This window comes from Sporothrix brasiliensis (genome assembly GCF_000820605.1).
Source record: "Sporothrix brasiliensis 5110 chromosome Unknown Cont21, whole genome shotgun sequence".
NCBI classification, from domain to species: Eukaryota; Fungi; Ascomycota; class Sordariomycetes; order Ophiostomatales; family Ophiostomataceae; genus Sporothrix; species Sporothrix brasiliensis.
In genome coordinates, this window is record NW_024467140.1 from 2,062,099 (window position 1) to 2,082,046 (window position 19,948).

At 54.1% G+C, this 19,948-nt stretch overlaps 5 protein-coding genes across 5 annotated transcripts; 4 read left to right on the forward strand and 1 right to left on the reverse strand.

Annotated features, from left to right (window-relative positions):
* Positions 1-4,382: 4,382 nt before the first annotated feature.
* Positions 4,383-6,179, forward strand: SPBR_04854 (uncharacterized protein; the record flags this gene model as incomplete). Its single annotated transcript, XM_040763131.1, has 3 exons — positions 4,383-4,726; positions 5,277-5,843; positions 5,912-6,179. The coding sequence occupies 3 exons, from the start codon at positions 4,383-4,385 to the stop codon at positions 6,177-6,179; spliced, it is 1,179 nt and encodes a 392-aa protein (XP_040615632.1).
* Positions 6,180-10,599: 4,420 nt separating this feature from the next.
* Positions 10,600-11,149, forward strand: SPBR_05358 (uncharacterized protein; the record flags this gene model as incomplete). The annotated part of the gene is made up of 2 exons (XM_040763635.1): positions 10,600-10,799; positions 10,888-11,149. The coding sequence occupies 2 exons, from the start codon at positions 10,600-10,602 to the stop codon at positions 11,147-11,149; spliced, it is 462 nt and encodes a 153-aa protein (XP_040615633.1).
* A 1,314-nt stretch (positions 11,150-12,463) lies between these two features.
* Positions 12,464-13,705, forward strand: SPBR_08933 (uncharacterized protein; the record flags this gene model as incomplete). The annotated part of the gene is made up of 1 exon (XM_040767059.1): positions 12,464-13,705. One exon carries the CDS (start codon positions 12,464-12,466, stop codon positions 13,703-13,705), a length of 1,242 nt encoding a protein of 413 aa, XP_040615634.1.
* Positions 13,706-13,873: 168 nt separating this feature from the next.
* Positions 13,874-15,081, reverse strand: SPBR_05062 (uroporphyrinogen decarboxylase; the record flags this gene model as incomplete). Its single annotated transcript, XM_040763339.1, has 2 exons — positions 13,874-14,934; positions 15,027-15,081. The coding sequence occupies 2 exons, from the start codon at positions 15,079-15,081 to the stop codon at positions 13,874-13,876; spliced, it is 1,116 nt and encodes a 371-aa protein (XP_040615635.1).
* An 819-nt stretch (positions 15,082-15,900) lies between these two features.
* SPBR_04671 (uncharacterized protein) lies at positions 15,901-18,609 on the forward strand (the record flags this gene model as incomplete). The annotated part of the gene is made up of 1 exon (XM_040762948.1): positions 15,901-18,609. The coding sequence occupies one exon, from the start codon at positions 15,901-15,903 to the stop codon at positions 18,607-18,609; it is 2,709 nt and encodes a 902-aa protein (XP_040615636.1).
* Between the last annotated feature and the right edge of the window lie 1,339 nt (positions 18,610-19,948).

Below are 19,948 nucleotides of genomic sequence, written 5' to 3' on the forward strand. Positions count from 1 at the left end.
GGCTGACCATGGTTGCCCTTTTAGGCAGTCCATTGCCGTACCATCCTTTTGCTTGTTTTCACTTTGCCCTTTTTTCTCTTTTCATTGTTTCGTTCGCACTTGCCTGCGGAGCAATCGTTGAACCGAGCAAAGGCAATTGAATTTGGCAGCGGCACATTGACCGGAAAGAACTACTGGTCGCTGCCATTTGGTGTATTTTACCTTCACACCCAGTAGGATGCAACCGCGCTATTTCTGGCACTCGTCCCTTCCCAATCCAGCAGCTTGGGAAGGGATAGATGCCGTCTGTGGCACAGCACATGTATCTTACAGCGCACGCCACACTCACAGCGCAGGCACACGGAAGGGGCGAGGGGCCAGAACAAAGGCACGGCAGTCGCACCTTCTGGGAAACTTGCGAGTAGACCCCTCCAACCTCGCTTAAAAAAAGGCCCCAATGCCTAAACGCCTACATGCTTTCACGTCCTAACGCTCCAACGCCGTCGTTAACCCGTATATCCCTTGCGTCAAGGTTGGCGGAGGGTTTCCACGCCCCTATGGTATGGCACCTTCTTTGCCCTGCCCCCAAAACCCTTCAGCAGCTAGCGCTTGCCGTATTGGGCTAAACGCTAGATGACTAGCTGAGCCCGCCTATTGGTTTCCCACCGCACCGGAGCCAACAGGCACAGGGACAGAAGGGGCGCCGGGCAGGCAGGAGCCAAGGCCTATTGGCGCTTTTGCTGACAGCATTTCCCCAATTCCGTCTCAATGCTCCTGGCTCCTTCTTACTTTGAATAGGAGCCAGTATGCAGGGAGAGACGTCTGCGTTTCATTGTTTATTCTTGGTTAAAATTCTTCAACGAAGATGCTGGGCAAATCTTGGCTCCCAACTTTACTGCTTGACACGTCGAGGTCTGCCTCTGTCTCACATCCTCTTTTCCTAAAAAAGTATCCGCCCGTGCACTCTCGCTACGGAGCAGGCGTTTTCGCCCAAGAGCCACTGTGGAGAGCAATCCTCGCGCAAGGTAGCAACTTAATCCTCTTTTGGGCGGGTTCTTGCAGTGCATTAATACTAGCACGGCGCATTCTCTTTCCCGTTTTGAACTGACACAGACAGACGGGACCACAGAAGCCCACCACTACCGATGACCTATCTCCATACACTGAGCTTATGGCACCCCGTCAGTGCTGCACAGCATACTTCGTAGCCGTAGCTTCCTAATTCGTGCAGGTGCCCTGTCTCTCGAGATCTGATTTCTACTCTAAGATTACTTCGTATGTTAATATTGCTGGCTAGGCCGCACATGCTGTGCCCCTTCTTGGGTCCTTCTAGTTCTGGACATACTTTATCCTCCTCCGACTTCTCCAACACTCGTTCCCTTTGGAATAAGCACACGTCGTAGCTTGTTTCTCCGCCACTACCCAATTTCTGGGTCTTCAGACCGTTTGCTAGCGAGTCGATGTCCCTCTCCCCCCAAGCCATCACCCCCTGACACTTGTTCCGTTTGTAGTCCCACCTCTATCCGTCCTCTGTAACCCACCCTTACATGGTCTCCTCGCGGCGCCTCCCAATTCATAACACTAAAACACCAGAAACACCTAGCTGGCGGGCGATACGACATGTCCAAGACACTTTGAGATACAGTGACCTCATGGTCCCCAAGTAATTGCTCCGTGCAGTGGTCCGCGCGAGTTCATAAGTCACCAAATACAGTTCAGCTTCCCACGCCACAGCACAGACAGACATACTGCCAACTGTCCCCTACCTATCACAGCAAATAAATACAAGAGACAGGAAGCTTCCGCGTGCCGTGACGAGTGCTAGTTCCCTGAGAGCAAGTGCTGGCCAGCCCCCTGGCCAAGGCATTTCGCAACAGCCACTTGACACAATACAAATGCCCTCGTAGTCGAACATAATATGTCGTAAATGGATAAGTTACCAACACCCACGCGTAAATCCATACGGGAAACCCGAGTCCATTTCCCATTGACTTGCCACCTGCTACCATGCTACCTGCACACCTCTAGGGAAAGAGGCTGGGATGCTTTCTTTCTTCTTGCCTGTGTCCTTTAGGTTTTGACTATGTCTCCTCAGGGCCTTTTAGCTCTCTTTCGTTTTTTAGTGTGTTTATCAACGCCGTTCTCTGTCCTCCAAGAACCGCTAGCTCATCTCCTCGCTCGTTCCAGGTTCTGGCTTTTTTCCTTGTTCGCATGTGGCCGTCGTATTTCTACTATTTTGTCTGGCAGCTCCTCCCCACATGCGGATTGCTTCCCCCCCAAAGCAGAGAAACAAGCCTCTTTTCTCAACTGTCAAACTTACCTTTCCATCCCATCTCCCTGTTTCGCCTCCTCGCTCCTTCCTCGCTCCCATCCACAGTCTTGTTGTTCTTAACGGGGAGCCTTCCGTCTCTTCTCCCACTTGACCTTCACCACCTTCTCCCACCTTCAACACCTTTTTCATCCGCATCGACGACTGCTCCCCTCGTCGTATCATCAGCTCCACGACCGCCGACTTGTCCCTCTTCTCCATTCGTCCCTCGCGCCTGTTTGAGAACTGCGGCCCAGTCTGCAGCTGTGCCCCTGTCCCCTGCAACCGGCCCCCCTTCCTCTCTGCACCCCTGTTCTTCCTCCGACTTCTGAATTTGGCTCCTCGTCTTTCGTCTTTCGTCTGACTGCATGTTTGCGACTTTGCTCTCAATGTCGCATTTACGACATACCCTTGCAGATCAGACCAAGCACTCATAAATAAAGCCTGAACCTGTACCTCGCCTTACTTTCAGGACTTTTTTATACCTTTTTTTATTATTATTTTTATTTTCTCGCTTTGCTGTCACACTTTCTTTGCTCTCAGTCAAATGTGCTCTGCTTGTGGATAGGCATTGCTTAATTTAGAAGACAAAAACAGACACACTTGGCTGTCGCGTTGCTGCTCCAGCTCCCGACGTAATTACGTCTCGACAACTTCAGCTCGACAGGCACGACATCCGACCAAGCCTACGAAATACAATTCCACGGCTTACGACGTTCAAGGCGCGCATCGGCCAGCTCCTTGTCCCTGGTTTTGCTGTCTCGCACTCTTCTTATTTCCCCTTCTCTTTTTCGGCTGGTGGGTCTACCTAGCCCCCCTGGCTGGCTGCCGTGATCTTCTGTCAACCGTCTGCTCCGCTCTTTTGGCTCTCCCACCGCCAGCCTTTTGGGTCCTGCTCTTTTTTCTTCAGCGCGGCTCCACGCAAACGCAACACACAGACACATCCCACACCTCCTTTGCGCGGCGAGCCAGACACGCCCCCTCCACCCCCTCCTCTCTGCAACCCGCCGTTCAATATCCGTCATCCGCGCGACCAACCACGCAAGACACATGCATACACTCACAAACACAAACGGCTGACAAAAAGGCAACAATAACGGCGCTCTTGTTACTGCAACGTGAGCTCGAGAAAAGTAGCAAAGCGGCCAAGCTATTGTAAACAAAAGGCTCTGGTGTGCCGCCTCTCTGGACCTGGATCGTCTCTCCAACACTTATTACGCCTTTCTTCTCCCTGTCCTTGTTATTCTTCGGCCTCGAGCACAAGCATCTTCCCACATTTACTCTGACAACGGTACGCAAGGATATATATATATATATATATATATACACGGTCTGCGGTCTGCCTCTATCTTTTCGGTACGTGCTTTTCTCTCTCTCATCTCCCCCTCTTCCTTCATTTGCTTCTGGTTTTGTCCCCTCTCACCCTCTCTTCTTCATTTAAACAATTCCACACGCGACACAAGGACAGTTGAGACGACTGAGCTGACACCACGTGAAGGTCATTTCGGCCCTCGCAACCGCCTCCCACCGCCTTGTCCAGCATCTCATTACTGTACTCTAAGTTAGCCTATCACCTCCGCAATTGGCAGAAGCTTGCTTACCTTGGCCTGTCCAACGCACTGGATACAGTAAGGTCATTTCACTCGACACCACCGACACATCGCACGCAAACGAACGCTCGTGTTTCTTTGTTCTCCCGTTTGGCGTGTTGGAGACCACCGTCAAGCTGTAGCTATTTTGACTCCACGAACAACAAACACTGGCACTTTGTGAAAGTCGGCTTCCGAACAGAAACAAAGCACGGGCGTCGGGAACATCGTGCGAAGTCGGCCCTCCTTTTCTTCAATATCGCTTTCGCCCACTATCGTGACCTGCTGTCGCCAACGCCGCCGCCTCTTTTGTGACACCGGCGCTGCTAGAACAAATCCACACATTTGATTTAACCTTATCTTTTGGAGTGGGCAGTATGAACACACATATATACTCGCAGCAATCCCAACAACCGCCAGCCATGCAGCAGGACATGCACAACCAACTGCCTGCCCTCGGCCATCAGAGTTATCAACAGTCGCACCAGTCGACACACCTGCCCACCATGAGTCTCCCTCCGCCGCACGGTTACGCGGACCAATACCAACACCCGTCGCACGCGCAACATCCCCAGCATCCTCAGCATCCTCAGCATCCCCAGCACTCTCAGCACCCGTCGCATACTCAGCATCCGTCGCATCCGCAGCACCCTCAGCATGCCTCGCAACACTCACAGCACTCTCAACATGGCCAACATTCGCAGCATGCCCCACTACCAACGTCGCTCCCTCCTGTTGACCCGGGCCGTTCGTCGCCCACGCCCGCCTTGGAACCACCAAAGCCCACGCCAGAACAGGAGGCGGCCACGCGGAAAGCTCTTGAGCCCACGGTTGGCAGCGAGGGAACCCGGTCCTACAGGTGCTAATTACCCTCCCCCTTCCTTCATGCTCCGGCTCCCGCGCTCCTTGCGAAGCATGAGACAAACCGAGCTCAGCGTTTTGTATTTTTTTTTTTTTTGTGGCTTCATGATACTAACGCCGAGATGCACTGGTAGACTCGATGTTGTGCAACAACCGAAACGTGCCCGAATGTGTGGTTTCGGCGACAAGGTACGACCAGGCAAACCCAACCCAGCATTCCCTTGCCTCTAGCTGTTACAAATCTGTGTCTCTTTTGACGGCGTCTTACAGCATTTCCTTGTTTGCAAGATGTGTCCGTCGGGGGTTTGGAATGCGTGCTGCCATTTTCCGTTTCCTCACTTTACTAACCCCTCTTATTTGCTTTGTAGGACCGACGACCCATTACCCCTCCGCCTTGCGTGCGTATCGTTGTCACAGACCTGGCTACCGGCAAGGAGGTGGATTGCAAGTACGTGGCAGAAATTTGTCCCACGTCTCACAGACGGAAGGGTACCCAAATTCCTGTGCAGAATGTATTGCTAATCGGTAACCCCTCACAGTGAAATCGAGCACACAATGTTTGTGCTGAATGTCGATTTGTGGTCAGAAGATGCACTCAAGGAGGTCAACCTGGTGCGACATACGACCACCACGCCTTCCATTTCATCTACGACCCCTGCCTCGTACGAGCAGGTGGAGAACACCCCAACCTACTCGCCATTAATACAGTCCGACTCGCGTGGATCGGGCTATGGATCGAGCATGTATGGCCAGTCGAGCGCGAATCCGTACGGTCAGCAGTTGGCGTACTCTCAAGTCGCTCCTCCGTACATGCACCAATCCAATGGCTACGGCCAGTCGGGCCAATACGGCGGCTATCACGGAGGCGATTATGGCATGCAACTCTCTTCGCAGGCTCCGGGTTACGGCCCTCCGCGAGTCTTCGGTGGACCCGGTGACATGATGACGCAGCGCCTGATCCAGGGCAACCAGCCGCAGGGCATGTTCACCCGGAATTTAATCGGCAGCTTGGCCGCTAGTGCGTTCCGGCTCCAGGACCCTGCCGACAAGATTGGCATCTGGTTTGTCCTCCAGGATCTTAGTGTTCGTACTGAGGGCAACTTCCGGTAAGCACACTATCGCTCACTGCAATGATCGAAACCCATACGGTTATTCTGCATACTGACATTGACAGCCTGCGCTTTTCGTTTGTTAACGTCGGACCACTGGGCGGATCTCCCACTGGAACACCTGGTGGTCAACATGTCAACATCGGCAAGGCGCCTGTCCTGGCATCTTGCTTCAGTGACGTATTCACGGTCTACTCCGCCAAGAAGTTCCCGGGCGTGTGCGAGAGCACGGTGCTGAGCAAGACGTTTGCGACACAAGGAATCAAGATCCCCATCCGGAAAGAAGGCATCGGCAAGAACGGCCGCGGCGATGACGACGACGACTACGAGTGAAGATGCCAAACAACAACGTGGACGCCGTCTGTCGATCCCACCAAACTGTGACTTGGGTGGTGTCGTTAGCCGCTTTTTTGTCTCTATCCATCGTTTTCTCATTCTTTTGGCCCACAACTGCATCCCACAACTGCATCACTATACCTTGGTACCGTATCCATTGACGGCATCACCGATAGTGACAAAACCGTACCGACAACGTCTTCCATAACAAATAACATATTTCAGCTTCTTCCGGTTGTGCGTCATACTGTCTCTAACACGCCAGGGATGACAGCAAGACCAGACCCTATGGCACAGTCGCCGAACACGAAAACGGGCGCGAACGCCTAGGCAACTTTTGCGAACCAGCTTTTTGGTAGAGTAAAAATAAGACTTGAGGATGACGGAGCGAATTCCGCAGCCAATACGAACCAACAGAACCACTAAGACGACGTCTCGGACGGGCCCCTTATTTGGTACTAGCGAAGCGAGGACCAACGTTCTGGAGGCGAACTTTATTCAACGCACCTTTCTCTTTCATTCCCTTTGGTCTGTGTCCTCTGGTCAAATTATCCCTTGGTTCCGAGCATCTGGTTTGTCCCTCTGGATGCTGCCTATGTTTTTTGTCTGCCCACCAACAGCAGCAATGGTCTTGGTCGCGGCAATACGGTGTATCCAGTTTTGCGTGCAACCCCTGAGGGAAGCCAGGTTCTATTGAATAGGTGTGCATGGGTTATTTCATTTCGTTACGTTTTTGTGATATCTTTTGAATTTTTGAATTTTTTTGGATGGCTTTTCTATGCGGTTGGGTGTCTATCTTGCTTAAGAGAATGTTTTGGTATACCATGTCTACAGGTTGTATTACATTGTTTAGACTGGCGGCGTGGAATTCTTCGGCGGCTGTCTCATTAGCTTCGCCATATATACAGTGCAGAGGTTTTCACAATACATTTCGCGATACCTTTATGAATTGAACAGCCCCCCCCCATACTACTTTGCTGTGCGCGCGGCCTTGACCGAAACACCGGCGGTCGTGTGACGCAAAAGTTACGTCCGAGTGGATTGGGAACTAACAGGTTCTGCGTTTGCCTGCCGCTGGCCAATGTTCTTTCTTCCGTCTCCCTCGTTCATCCATTGTCCGGGAGCAAGGGATATGCTTTCTCGATTGAACCAATGGAGATTCCGTACATCGTACAAAGGATCCGAGATCCGAGAATCAGGACGCAAGTGAAAACGTGGTGTCTCAGTCTTTGACGCACCCAAAACGGGCTTTCCGGTAACAGAAAGTGTCTTCCTTTCATTCGCTGTCTCTCCCTGGCCTCGAGGACCCGGGGCTTTGGTTCTTGGGAAACAGGCTGCTGATTGAGATACTCTCTCCCTCGAAACGAGAAAACAAGTGCCGCCAAATGCTAACATGATGTACCAAGGCCTCCGACGTGGGAAGCATATCCCTCGCTTCTGCTTGCCTCTTTGAAATGCCAGTTTGTTTTTTACTATAACATATATTTGACAGCGGTTACATCATCAGCAGAGCTACAAGCTCGTATTTCCCAATCCGGATAGGTCGACTGCACGACTCAACAGCTCGCCAGCAGAGCTTTGCCGACAGCTTTGGCGTATTCCACTGGACGAGCACGACACTGATTCTCGAGCAAAAGCTCAGCGAATAAAGAGGAGAGCTGTGAGGAAGCCAGCAAGACCCTATCAGTAAGTCTAGCTCGGTTTGACAAGCCCTCAGCCGCATCAACTTTTCCATCGTGCATTTTTGGCCTTGCAAGAGGAGGTACCTGGGTGCCTCCCCGTCGCTTGGCCCTGGAAAAGCTACGGCAGCCTGGATTTTCTTGTCTGAGTTTGGGAAAGCTCTCCTTTGCCCGACAAACAAGTACCATCACCCATCACCACACCTGCAAACATCTCTGACCTCTGACATCCAATGGTGTGCACAGCCCTGTAGCAAGTGACGACACCCTTTCCTCCTCTGCAGGCCGCACTTAAAAAACCATGCAGCAGCTGATCCTGGGAAAGCTTTCTTTCCCGAGAAGGCAACAGAAAAATGGCAAACCAAGAGCTCTCTTGCATTGATTGGGGTAGGAAGGCCAAGGCGCTGGCTCGGGCCACAACGTTGGCGTCAAACTACCCCAGGTGCTTCAAATGTCTGCTGTCGTGATTGAGGTCCCTGGTTTTGGACCCCGGCTTGTTCTCCATCGACCTTCATTTCGCCTTTATGTTCTCGAGGGTGGGGTGTGAGATTTCGTCCTCTTGTCTTTCCTGCAACTTTACTTAATATAATAGTTTATTTATATATTTTCTTTTTATATATTTATATTCCTCGTACGTTAGGCTATACGTAAGGCAATCGAGGGGCACCCGCACCACGAGCCAAGCTTACACGTTCGCAATCAGGGTGACGCTCGTAGGGCGAAGAGGCAGAAAATAAAAGGGCTATTTAAGTCGTGGGGGATCCATTGGGTGTGCTTGGCCCTGGTACTTTGAACTTGAGCAAGATGCAGTTTGCGTAGTCCCGAAGTCTGAGGAAAACAAAACTACAGCACCTTTCTAAACATTTGCATGAATTGTATACGATAAGTTGCTATACCGAGCCATCGTCACATTGTTTTCATTTCTTGTAAGAAAATATACGGTCAAACGACACCCAATTGGGAGGCGTCTGTCTCTCGTCACCGCATGTTTACAATGCAAGGCGTAATCTGCAGTCGTAAAGCACATATAAACTCTGGAATAATTTACAATGACATGCAAAGAATCGTGGCTGGTCGGTGCTTCCGTAGAAGCAAAAATCGTACAAGCATCTCATATGGATTCCAATTTTCCTGAATATGTGAATCTTTACAGATGTTCCTTTTTTCCCATTTCAGTATGTCAGTCCCGTGGACATAGGCCCACAAGCAGGACATGTCTTCACAACTAGCCTGCCCGCCTGCTTCCTACATGTGAAGGTTGCGCAAGCTTTCGTAGCCATGATGTGGAATTGAGTTCCGTGATAATTGAGTTCCGTGATGTTGTCCAGTCGCGGCGGAAGGCGCCATCAGCCGCGCAAATGAGGCGAAGAGCGACTAACGCAAGGCAAGTAGGGAGGACGGCGTCGCATGGCGACGACGATATGCCCAGTAGCCAGAAACACGCTCTGCTCGCTCGTCTCCTGGCCACACACAACAGAAAGCCCAGGCATGCCGAGCACGTCCAGCTCGCGTAGCTCTGGTGGCATCCAAACGTGTAGGCGTGACCTGTTCTGGGAGCACTAAGGTGCTAGCCCAGGTCTTGTCTTTGACCATTTGATCTTGTGCCTTTTTGCAACTTTCATTTTGGGTGTAAGTGCGTATGGCAACAGAATTGCGCGTTTCTTCGCCTATGGACCGACGGACCAATTGTGCACTAAAAACCGACGTCGTGTAAAATAGTACCAAAAGACCCCCTAAAACGGATTTTCATTACGTTTTAATTTACCAATTCCCGTTCTGCCACCTTTCTGCATTTTCAGTCGCATCCTGGCCCATTCAGCCCAGACCGTCCCTTTTCTATGGCAAAGCTCGTCCGCACTGATAATTCCTGGAATGCACCCTGTCAAAGAGCAGCGCCGCTGGGCAAATGTGAAGGTCAGGATCAAAGAAGGGTGAACAGTGAACACCGTAAACCACTGCCTCAGAATGCCTCAGCCATATTTTCAGCTCTCAGAAGGCATGCCATTCTCGTTGTTTTTTTGGGGGGTAGGACGATGCCACCATGTTCAGCAGGTGCGCCCAGCAAGACCTTTCTTGGCCCCTTTCGCTATGAGAGCGCAAAGACCGCAATGGCTGAGAACGATCTGGCGTGCGCACAGCAGAGACTGTCGACAGCTTGCATCGCAAACGCACATCCCCTGTGGAGTCGATTGAACGGCCTGGGACAGAAAAAAAACTTTTTTTGCCTTCCGTGTGATCAATTCTGCCCAAGAACTGTGTGTGCCGTAGTGGTTTTTTCCCAGCACTCCATCCCCTGGAACGGCCATTCTTTCCCTGGAGCGCAGGTGACGTGACGTCCCACAAGGCCCAGGCCAAGGCCACGTTCCCCTCACTCTCCCCTGTCCAGTCGTGTTAGACGCCCCTGGTTACCCTTCTTAGGGGCAACGCATTGCGCAGCCTCGTTTCTCTTTGCCTTTGTACCGTCGCTCCCCTCCTTTGGAAGTTTTTCTTTTCCGCCATCGTGACCAAAACAAAACAGCAAAGCGCACTGTCCACCTCCTGCTCAGCATAAAGAGCTGACCGTCCCGTCCCCTTTGCTTCGAATCGACACTCGTCCCTTCACGCCATTCAACTCAACAAAGCCATAACAGCTCACTCGAGTTCAGCTCACGTTCTCCCACACTCATTCCCACTCTCTCCCGTACTTTTCTCCTCTTCCACTACCTCCCCTACCGCCACCACAGCCAGACAACGTCAAAATGACTGGCCATCTTGCTTCGTATGGCCGCGGCGGCGCCGGCAACATGGCTGACAGCACCAAGTCCCCCAAGCTGCAGCCCAAGGACCTCGAGACCCCCGTTTTGCGGACGTCCGTCGTGACCACCGGTCGTGGCGGAACCGGCAACATGGCCAAGAACACCGACCCGAAAGAGACGCGCGCCCGCCAGGACGTGGAACCGTACGTGCATCCACCCCACCCGTCTTTGCGTCTCAAGGCAACATCACGCGTGTCCACTAACCTCTCCTAGTGTCGTTCGTCGTCACAGCAGTGGCGCAACCCACGCTGGCCGTGGCGGTGCCGGCAACGTCTTCAAGGCCGGCTCGGCGGACGCGGAGGCCGCTGCCGGGGCCTCCGCTGGCTCGGCCGTCCCCGACGATGCCCACCCGACATCGTCCGCCTCGTCTGCCACCTTGCGCAGCAGCAACGACACCAACGGCAAGAAGCCCCGGTCACCCACCCAGCGGCCCGAGCAACCCGAGAAGAGCCTGGCCACCAAGGGCAAGGAGTGGCTGCTGGGCAAGAAGTAGACGGTGTCCGCTGTCTCTTTTTCTTGCATTCTCGTCTTGTTTTTCTGCGCGCGTATGCGCGCGTGCATACGCTCAAAAAAGGAGGTCGATCATCGGGCTGTTGGGATTTGGTCGCTGTGTAGCATCATCATGGCCTGGCGTTTTCGTTTTCGTTTTCGTTTTCTTTCTTTTCTAACTTTGTTTCTGGTCGTTTCCGTACATGCTCAGCGAAGCATGTTTTCGCGTTTCTGTTTTGTCTTGTCTTCATTGTCTTTGGCGCATTCCGCATAAATGGTTGGCGCTTTCTCTAGTATGGTGATTTGTCGATTTTTCATGTCTTTTATTATTACCCCATGCAAACATGATGTATTTCTAGGTTTTGGACAACGGTTTGTCGGATAGCGCCCGTCGTCTTTTTGAGAGTCACTGACCGTATCGCACGCCTTACCTATATTTGTCAACCAGTCAGTTTATGGCACATTTCTCTCACGTCTGCTTTTCTCGTGTCTCTTACAACGTATTCGTTTTTCTGTCGTTTGTCCTGTTTCACTCAATTCCAGCTGCACACTGGGATGTTGTTCCAAGTAAGTATCACGGCGGAACAGAATGAGCGGTGAAAGATAGAGATTAGACGAGCAGATGTCACATTGGAGCCTGAGAGATAACAGATCGCAACGAAACGCTCCGTCCTGCATGCATATCTGCATCTTGAATTGCCATATCGATAACGAAAGATAGAGAGGGACGGACAGCACCAGATACATGCAACCATCAGTGTGGAGAGTTTTGAAGGGGACAACGCACATTGGGGAAAACGACTAGGATGGCAACCTGCTTCCTGTCTTGTCCAAAAGCGCAAAACAACAAAGGACAAGCTTTGCTTCTGTCCTGCCTGTTGTTTTACCACCAAAGCATGCCGGTCGTCCTCTTTCGCTGATCTTACCGGCGGCCGTGCATACGGCGTTAATAGTTACACTTGCACCGTCACTGTGAGGCCTGGCATACAATGTGACTCACAGCTAGAGCCATCGTAAATCGGCTCTGGCTTCGAAACCACCACATGAATTGGAGTGAGCACAATTTCGCAATCCCCACGTCGAATTGCGGGCGCAAAGATTGATTTATAAAAATCCCCGTTCAGGTAGTCAGGTACCGGCCGTGTTATTTTCAGGAAGAGACCAAAGAAGGCCTATCAACACGGACCCCAACAGACGTGCCTTGGCTTGACTCTGACACGACGGTCAACATACGGGATATTCTGGTTCGACGAGCTAGTACAGGATACATGGATTGGGTTGCTACCAAGTGCAGTCAGTCCTTCTGCCCACCGCAGATATGGTTATCGAGGAGATCCCCGTGAAGCCAACGCAGGCGCAGTTGCGCCTTCTTCGCGCCCACCTGCCCTACTCGCTGCAGGTCCTCCGTCGCCTGCAGGTTGCCGCCGGCGCCTTTGACGGCATCAACTCGAATGGTTTGTCGGGCAGTGGCACTTCCGAGTATGCCCGCGTCCTATTTGCCTACGACGGGGCCCAGGTGCCGCCGGAGGCGGAAGACGACGCCGTCCACACGCCCTTTGCGGCTGCCTTTGTGGACCTTTCCAAGGCCCGGGAGACGGCTACCTGGATCTATGCGTCCGACCAAGACCAGTCGCTTCCCGCTGGCGCGGACCTGTATGCCGCCGACAACGACCAGCCCGCGTCCTGGGTCGTCGACCGCGGCGCCGAGCTTGTGTCCGCGTGGTCGCCCGCGCGCCGTGCCCGCAGCCGCCGTCTCGTGCTGGCCCTACTTCGTCGCATCCGCGCCATTGCCCAAGACGTTGCACCCGCTCTGGCGGTCCGTTTTCCTGGTCGCTTTGGTACGGAGGGCACAGCCGCGGACGTTGTCAAGAACGTCAAAGCCAACATCCATGATGGCATCCGCTACCTTTTGCAGAGCCCGGGCAACGCGGCTGACGATCCCGACCGCACTGCCATCGTCTTGACGTATTTTGACGCCTTCGACAAGTGGCTCTTCCGCTTCGAGGATGTGCCAGTGTTGTCGCAACCGGAGGACACGGAGCTTGTGACGGGTATCCACGAGGACGTGGCGGACGGCCCGGACGGCGCCCGCGCTTCCTTGTCCTGGGATAGGGTGCGATCCCATGATGATGCTTCCCTTGTCATCAGCCGCACGTCCATTCCGCGTACCGTGCATACACTGCTAGGCGTGCCCAGTGTCGCACTGCGAGAAAAGGCTGCGACCAAAGGACAGGACGGCACCCTCCAAGCTTGGGCCTTTGTGGGCGTGGACGGCTCGCTGTGGACATTGCATACGGAACCCAAGTACCGGGGCCGCGGCCTGGCCAAGACCCTGGCGGCACGGTTGCTGCGGCAGTACTGCGGCGTGTTTAATGCCACAGTCGACGGACAATCAGGAAATGGCATCGCTGACGACGCAAAGGGTGACGGCTGGTGTGCCGCTGATGTCAGTGCCAAGAACCGGCAGAGCCAGGCAGTGTGTCGGCGACTCGGAGGAAAGCGGGCCTGGGCGACGTCATGGATCGTGGTCAGTTATGATAGCTTGGGAGATGATGGATGAATGACGTGCCGATATGACTAGACTAGAAACAGAATAATACACTTTGTTCTTTTTTTTCTAGAGTCAAGATACCCAACATTTTGTAGAAACACATAAGCCGAAACCCATGTACTTGTTGCACTTTTTTTTTGCCTTTACTCCTTTCTTTTTGATTTCCGGCCAACTGCTTTACAGCTTCGTCTGCCGGTGGATCTCCTCCAGGAAGAACTTGAGGGTGTCTGGCTTGACAAACGGCGTGATGCCGTGGCCCAGGTTCACAATCCACCCAGACTGCCGCTTCTTCCACTCAAAGCCCTCCACCATCTCCTTCACAGTCTGCGTGATCCCCTCCTCCGTACCGTACAGTATGCCAGGGTCTGCGTTGCCCTGCAGCACCACCTTGCGGTCGCCACGCGTGGCCACCGCCGCCGCCGGGTCGTGCTGCCAGTCCAGACCGACCACGTCGTAGCCCAGCGTCTCCTTGTTGCAGCACGCGTCCAGCGCGTACCACGCGCCCTTGGGGAACAGGATCATCGGCACGCGCTCCAGTCCCAGCGCGGCAAGCCGCTTCGGCAGCTGCTCCACAATGTACGCCAGGCTCGGCTGCGTGAACTCGCGGAACGCCGCCGGCGACAGCTCGCCCGCCCACGAGTCAAACACCTGCACCAGCTGCGCGCCCGCCTGCACCTGCCGCGCCAGGTACTCTACGCACACCTCGGCGATCTTGTGCAGCAGCGCCTTGGTCTCCTTGGGGTAGCGGTACAGCCACGTCTTGCTCTGCACAAACAGCTTCGTGCCGCCGCCCTCGACCATGTAGCACAGCAGCGTCCACGGTGCGCCGCAGAAGCCGATCAGCGGCACGCGGCCCTGCAGCTTGGTGCGCGTCAATGTGATCGCCTTGTACACGTAGTCCAGCTCCTCGACCGCCGCCAGCGTGTCCTTGGCCACGACCGTCTCGTACTGCCCGTCGTCGGGCGACACCAGCGGCTGCGGGAAGTGCGGGCCCTTCTTGTCGACCATCTCGACGACCATGCCAAGCGCCTGCGGAATGACCAGAATGTCCGAAAAGATAATGGCCGCATCCAGGAGCCCGGCGAACCGCTCCACCGGCTGCAGCGTGATGGTCGATGCCACCTCGGGGCTGCGGCAGCACTCGAAGAAGTCGCGGTCGCCCTTGGCCTCGTGGTACTCGGGCAGGTAGCGGCCGGCCTGGCGCATGATCCAGATCGGGGGCCGCTCGACCTTTTCGCCTACAGTTTGCAACGCATTGTTAGCCCGTGGTCCGTGTTCAATTGGGCATTCTATTCTGTCCATATGGTTGCCATCCCCTTCCAATGCCTACCCTTGGCGGCCCGGATGATCAGGTCGTTCTTCATCGGCGCGAAATCGTGACCCATAGTTGCAGTGATGTGTAGAGAGATGGCCAGCCGTGCGTTGCTGGGAATGGAGGTGTGATTGATGGCGAGATGATTATGCACAGCGTTGATGTGGCCCTGTCGATTTATTGTCTCTCGTTTTTCCGTCCGCGGCAGCCGAGTTTTGCATCTGGTCTTATTCTCTGTCTGGAGCCACAGTTCAAGTCCCGCGTCTCGGCCGTGCCTTCCTCTCTGATTAAGACACGAGAAAAGCTTCTGAAAAGCTCCTGCCCCACCATCTCGGCTTGCCGAGAATCGTATTTTACAGTGGGCGACGGGCCTGGGTCGGCCTTTCCCCAGGACGGGTAAAAGCGCGATAAGGTAGAGCGACATGGTGGCTGCAGATCGGTGACAGTACAGTATGAATTGGCTCTTCACGCACGGGTTATGCACACTGTACACTGCAAAGGGAAGTGGCAGTGGTATTCAATCCTCGGTTTCTGGTTGGACGGACAGGCTGAAGAGGCCCCACCCCAACTGCCCGCAAAAAACGAGCACACAATATCCACACCAAATCGAAGCTCAGGAACAGCATTCAACATCGACGACCGGCACACGACGAAAGGTTCTCCGCCGCCACCAATTGACCGGCGGGATTAGGAACTCGGGTTCTGGCAAATCTTGACCTCGGTGGTGCGAATACCGACCCCGACCTCGTATCCCTCGCCCTACGTTACCATGCGACGATATTGAGGCCCGAATTCTGAAAACAAATTAAACCGCGACCTTCGGCCACATCTTCTTGCGGCCTTCCCTTTCCCCGTCTCGGGAAGGCCGTCACTCTCGTCCTCTTTGCCTCCGATGGCTCCACAGCCAGCGTCGAGGTGCTGCCGCGCTGTCCGTAGCCACCTCACAAGCTCTCCCGGCGCATCCACTTCTGCCGCCGCCCTCGACGGCATCTGGATCACCGACTTGGTTCTGGCCCGCGCATTTTCCCACTACTGTCGCATCGCCGCACCGCCTACCTCTACGACGCCCACTCGACGCTTTGCTAGCAATGTCCCGGGACCGCTCGAAAGCCGCCGCCGCCTTGGGAAGCGCCAGATGACCGACCAGCTCAGCTCGCAGCTGTCGCTTGGCCCCGGTGGACCTCTTCTGCCAGCATGGGGACTGCCGAATGCGCCAGATTTGCGGGAATGGACATGGTCGCCACCACGGAGGGCAGAGGAGCTGTCAGAACAAAACGTGGTGTCATCACGGCAAGTCCAAGACAACAGCAGCCGCGGACGCCGTCGGGAAAGCAGCACGTCAGTCTTTCCTGCATGGCTTGCAGGCTTCGGCGGTGAGCAGCCCGTGTCTGAAGCAGCATCGCCGGCAGAGTCAATCGAGCCAATGCAACGGAGCATGGCCGCCCAGCTCATGTTCACAAAAGTGCACACCTGGCGCGAGTCCATCCCCACTCTATCGGATCAGGACTTTAGTCGCCAGTTAGACGATATATGCAGGGATTTCCGGTCACACCTGGCCCTTGCCGCTATGACCGTCGACGAGTCTCGTGAAGCAGTTGGTCTGATTTGGAAGGGACTGAGCGATAAGGAAGGAGAGCATGCGCTTCAAACAAATGCGTCAAAGCTGTATTCTGCCGTGCTGGAGGGCATTCGTGCATGTCGTCTTCTCACGGCGAGCGACTATGGTGTTACTTTCTGGCGCGACCTCTATGTCTACGTCTCACAGCTGTTGCCCAACAGCAGCAGCACAGACAGCCGTAGGAACAGAAGTCCACGGGTGATGACAATGGCACTCGAGACACTGTTGGCCACACCACCTCAGTTTCTCACGAGCGTGGCGGATCTTCTCCCGCCGCATCTGTGCGCCGTTTTTGTCGACCAGAATCTGGCCACAAGTACGCTCACGGAAACAAGGAATGCGGCAGAAGAATCGTCCCATATCCTCACGCGAGCCAAGACGCAGGAGATTGCCGACGCCCTTGAGCACATTGACGTTGGTCAGCATGGCAAGTTCATCGATGCGACCACCAATCTACTGGTCGCGGCCTCTTTGCCTTCGAGCAACAGCGGCCCGCCCGACGCCAAGATCTCCATGACGAATCACACCATTACGACCTCTTCCTCCACCATTTCGGGTTGGCTGCTCACCCTGGCACACATGCCCAGTGTGCGGCAAGACTGCCTCTTCAAGACCATGTCGCAGCTGCAGTCGTCGGCGTCACAGGCTCAAGCTGAGACAACACAGGTGGCCACGACAGCACAGACGACACAAACAACACAGGACGCACAAGAAGAACCAAGGATACCAATACTCGCGGCCACAGAAACCGAAACACAGATAGCAACTGCTGCCAGCAACAACGCGTGGCACATGCGCAGCGCACACCTCGGCCATGTCGACCTGTGTGAGCTCTTGCTCGCCCAGTGGATCAGCCGAGGCTACGTCACGCAGCAGGTGCGGCGCTCGTTTGAGCAGACCATGGCGGCGCTGGCCTTGCAGGACGTGAACGCAGCGTACAGCCACCCCTGTGCGCTGGCGGCGCTCGCGCTGGCCGTGTTCTGGCCCAAGCACAGCCGCGGCCAGTGCGTGGCCCTGTACGTGAGCCTCTTGCGGGGCCTGCGCGAGAAGCTGGGCCGTGAGGCACCGGACGTGCTCGTCGAGTCGTTGAACGCGCTGCTGGCGCACATGCAGTCGGCCCAGTCCTCAGATTCTTCACAATGCTCTGTGCAAGCTGGGCTCCCCACGTTCCCACCGAACACGTTTTACGAGTCACTGGCTTGGGCTGCTGGTGACCTCGAGACGGCGATACAACTGCACGGGATGTATACGAGCACCATCCCCCTGCAAACGCCCCCGCCAGCCCAACCCTTTTGGAACATTGGTTTTTGGGACAAGTTTGCCAATGATCTGGGCACGGCTCTCGATGCTGGCAAACTGTCGCCGGGCCAGGTGTCCCATGCGCTCGACCTACTGCCCCGCAGCAAAGGCACACCCGTCTCCCATGCGATGAACGCAAGCCAAGACCCCGCGAAATTATCAAAGTCGAAGCCAAAATCGAAACCGAAATCGAATGTGACGTACAAGCCTGCCAAGGAGCTGGGAGCGGCTACAGTCGGCCTCATCGAAAAGCTTGCTATGCATTTTGCTCTAGCGCCGAACCTGGTACCCCGGCGCGCGCTCCGTGGCGTCGAGCTGTGCTGGGCAATTCTTGCCTCGAACACAAGCAAGGCGGAGAAGGCAAGGCTGCAGGGCATGAAACATTCTCTACCGCTCCCCGTCTCCATGCCGGCCCCGTCCCTGCCCCTGGCCTCGCCTACTATTCTCCGCGCTCTTTTCCACCTGGTCACCCGCGACCTCGACGATGCCATGCCTGGCCGGACAAGCCGTCTGAGGTGGTTCCTTGCCATTGTTGCGCGAGAGCGCGGTGTGAAGGCAGCGGCGGAGTGCGAGCGGGCTCTAGTCCGCTGGCGCGGTGCTGTCAAGGAGCACCATAAACGGGAAGCCATGCGGATTCGCCGTGGAGACTGGCAAATTGACAGTGGAGAGAGCGTGGAGATATAAGCTCGGCGTGTCGCGAAGACGAAATCTTATTTCCAAACAAATAATCAAAACCTCAAAAGGAGCTACAAATTAAATATACATATATCCACATTCAAACGACTAAAATATGCACTCGTTGACGTAACAACCCACGCCTCCTAATTTTATCGTTTTGCACTGGCAATGGCACGCAAAAGCCGTCTCTACATACGAACAAGTCCATTGTACTGACGATAATTTTACTGACGATTGTCCACACTAAGCACGGGTGAAGAGTACGACAAAGTGTATAGTTGCAGGTCGTGTCGCTTATTTTGCTCGGTTTCCCTTCTATGTCTGTCACACAGCATTTGTCTGACCATTTGACTGGATCTGTCCTAGCTTTCCTCTTCTTTTTCTCCTGCTCTCAAGGGAAATGTAGCGTGGTGTAGAATTCGGCGTCGTACAAAGTCAAACTGGCCTCTTTTGTCTCTTTCCCCTCCGCGATTCAGTCACGAATATCTCTTCATAACCCTGTCCTCGTTTTCTGGTGTCTGCTGTACTTTTGCAGCAATGATGTCGCCTCAGAACAATCGATCTCGATACCATGACCGGATCTCATGTCCTTGCCATCTCGCTAGTACCACGAGTAATATATTTTGACAGCCGTGCTACAACCATCCTCACCGCCAGCCGGCGCTGACTTGCATCACGTCCTGCAGCCAGCCGCCGTCTCGTCTTTCTATCTCTCCGTATTCCCTGATCCCGTTCCCGTCTCTCCCGTATCTTGATCACGATGCACAGAGTGTATTTTTTGCCCCTGTCCACCGACATACTTCGCTAGTGATTGGTCCACCTGTGATTTTTTTTTTCTGGATTTTTCTGTTGCATCTCTTTTAAACGTCAATGATATCTCTAGACGAATCTGCAGTACATTTCAATGCTGATACCATAATTCATATTGAATTCGACAGCTTTGTGAAGATGAATCAAAACCATAATTATATACAGCGTTCAGGGATATTCCTGGTTGTCTTGTTAAATCTTTGCTCTTGTAGCGAGACGCAACCGTTCCCCACAGTGAAGCCCCCCACAGGTAAAAAAGCCATGCGGCCGCCTCTCGGGAACTTGCTTTCGGCAGTCTCGAGAAGCGAGCGGGCGAGACGTCTGGCAAGGTGACCAAAAAGGGCTAAGGCAAGCAGAGAAGACACTGCAAGGCAATTGTGTTGCCGAACAACGACTCTTATAGTGTGCTACGTTCTTGGCCGTTATTTCTCCTCCCACGTCTTCATGTTTGTCGGTGTGCTTCTCCATTTTTAATTCATCTTCAAACAAGGTAACTTTCCTCTTCCTCAGTACGTATTTCTCTCGCTTCATGTGG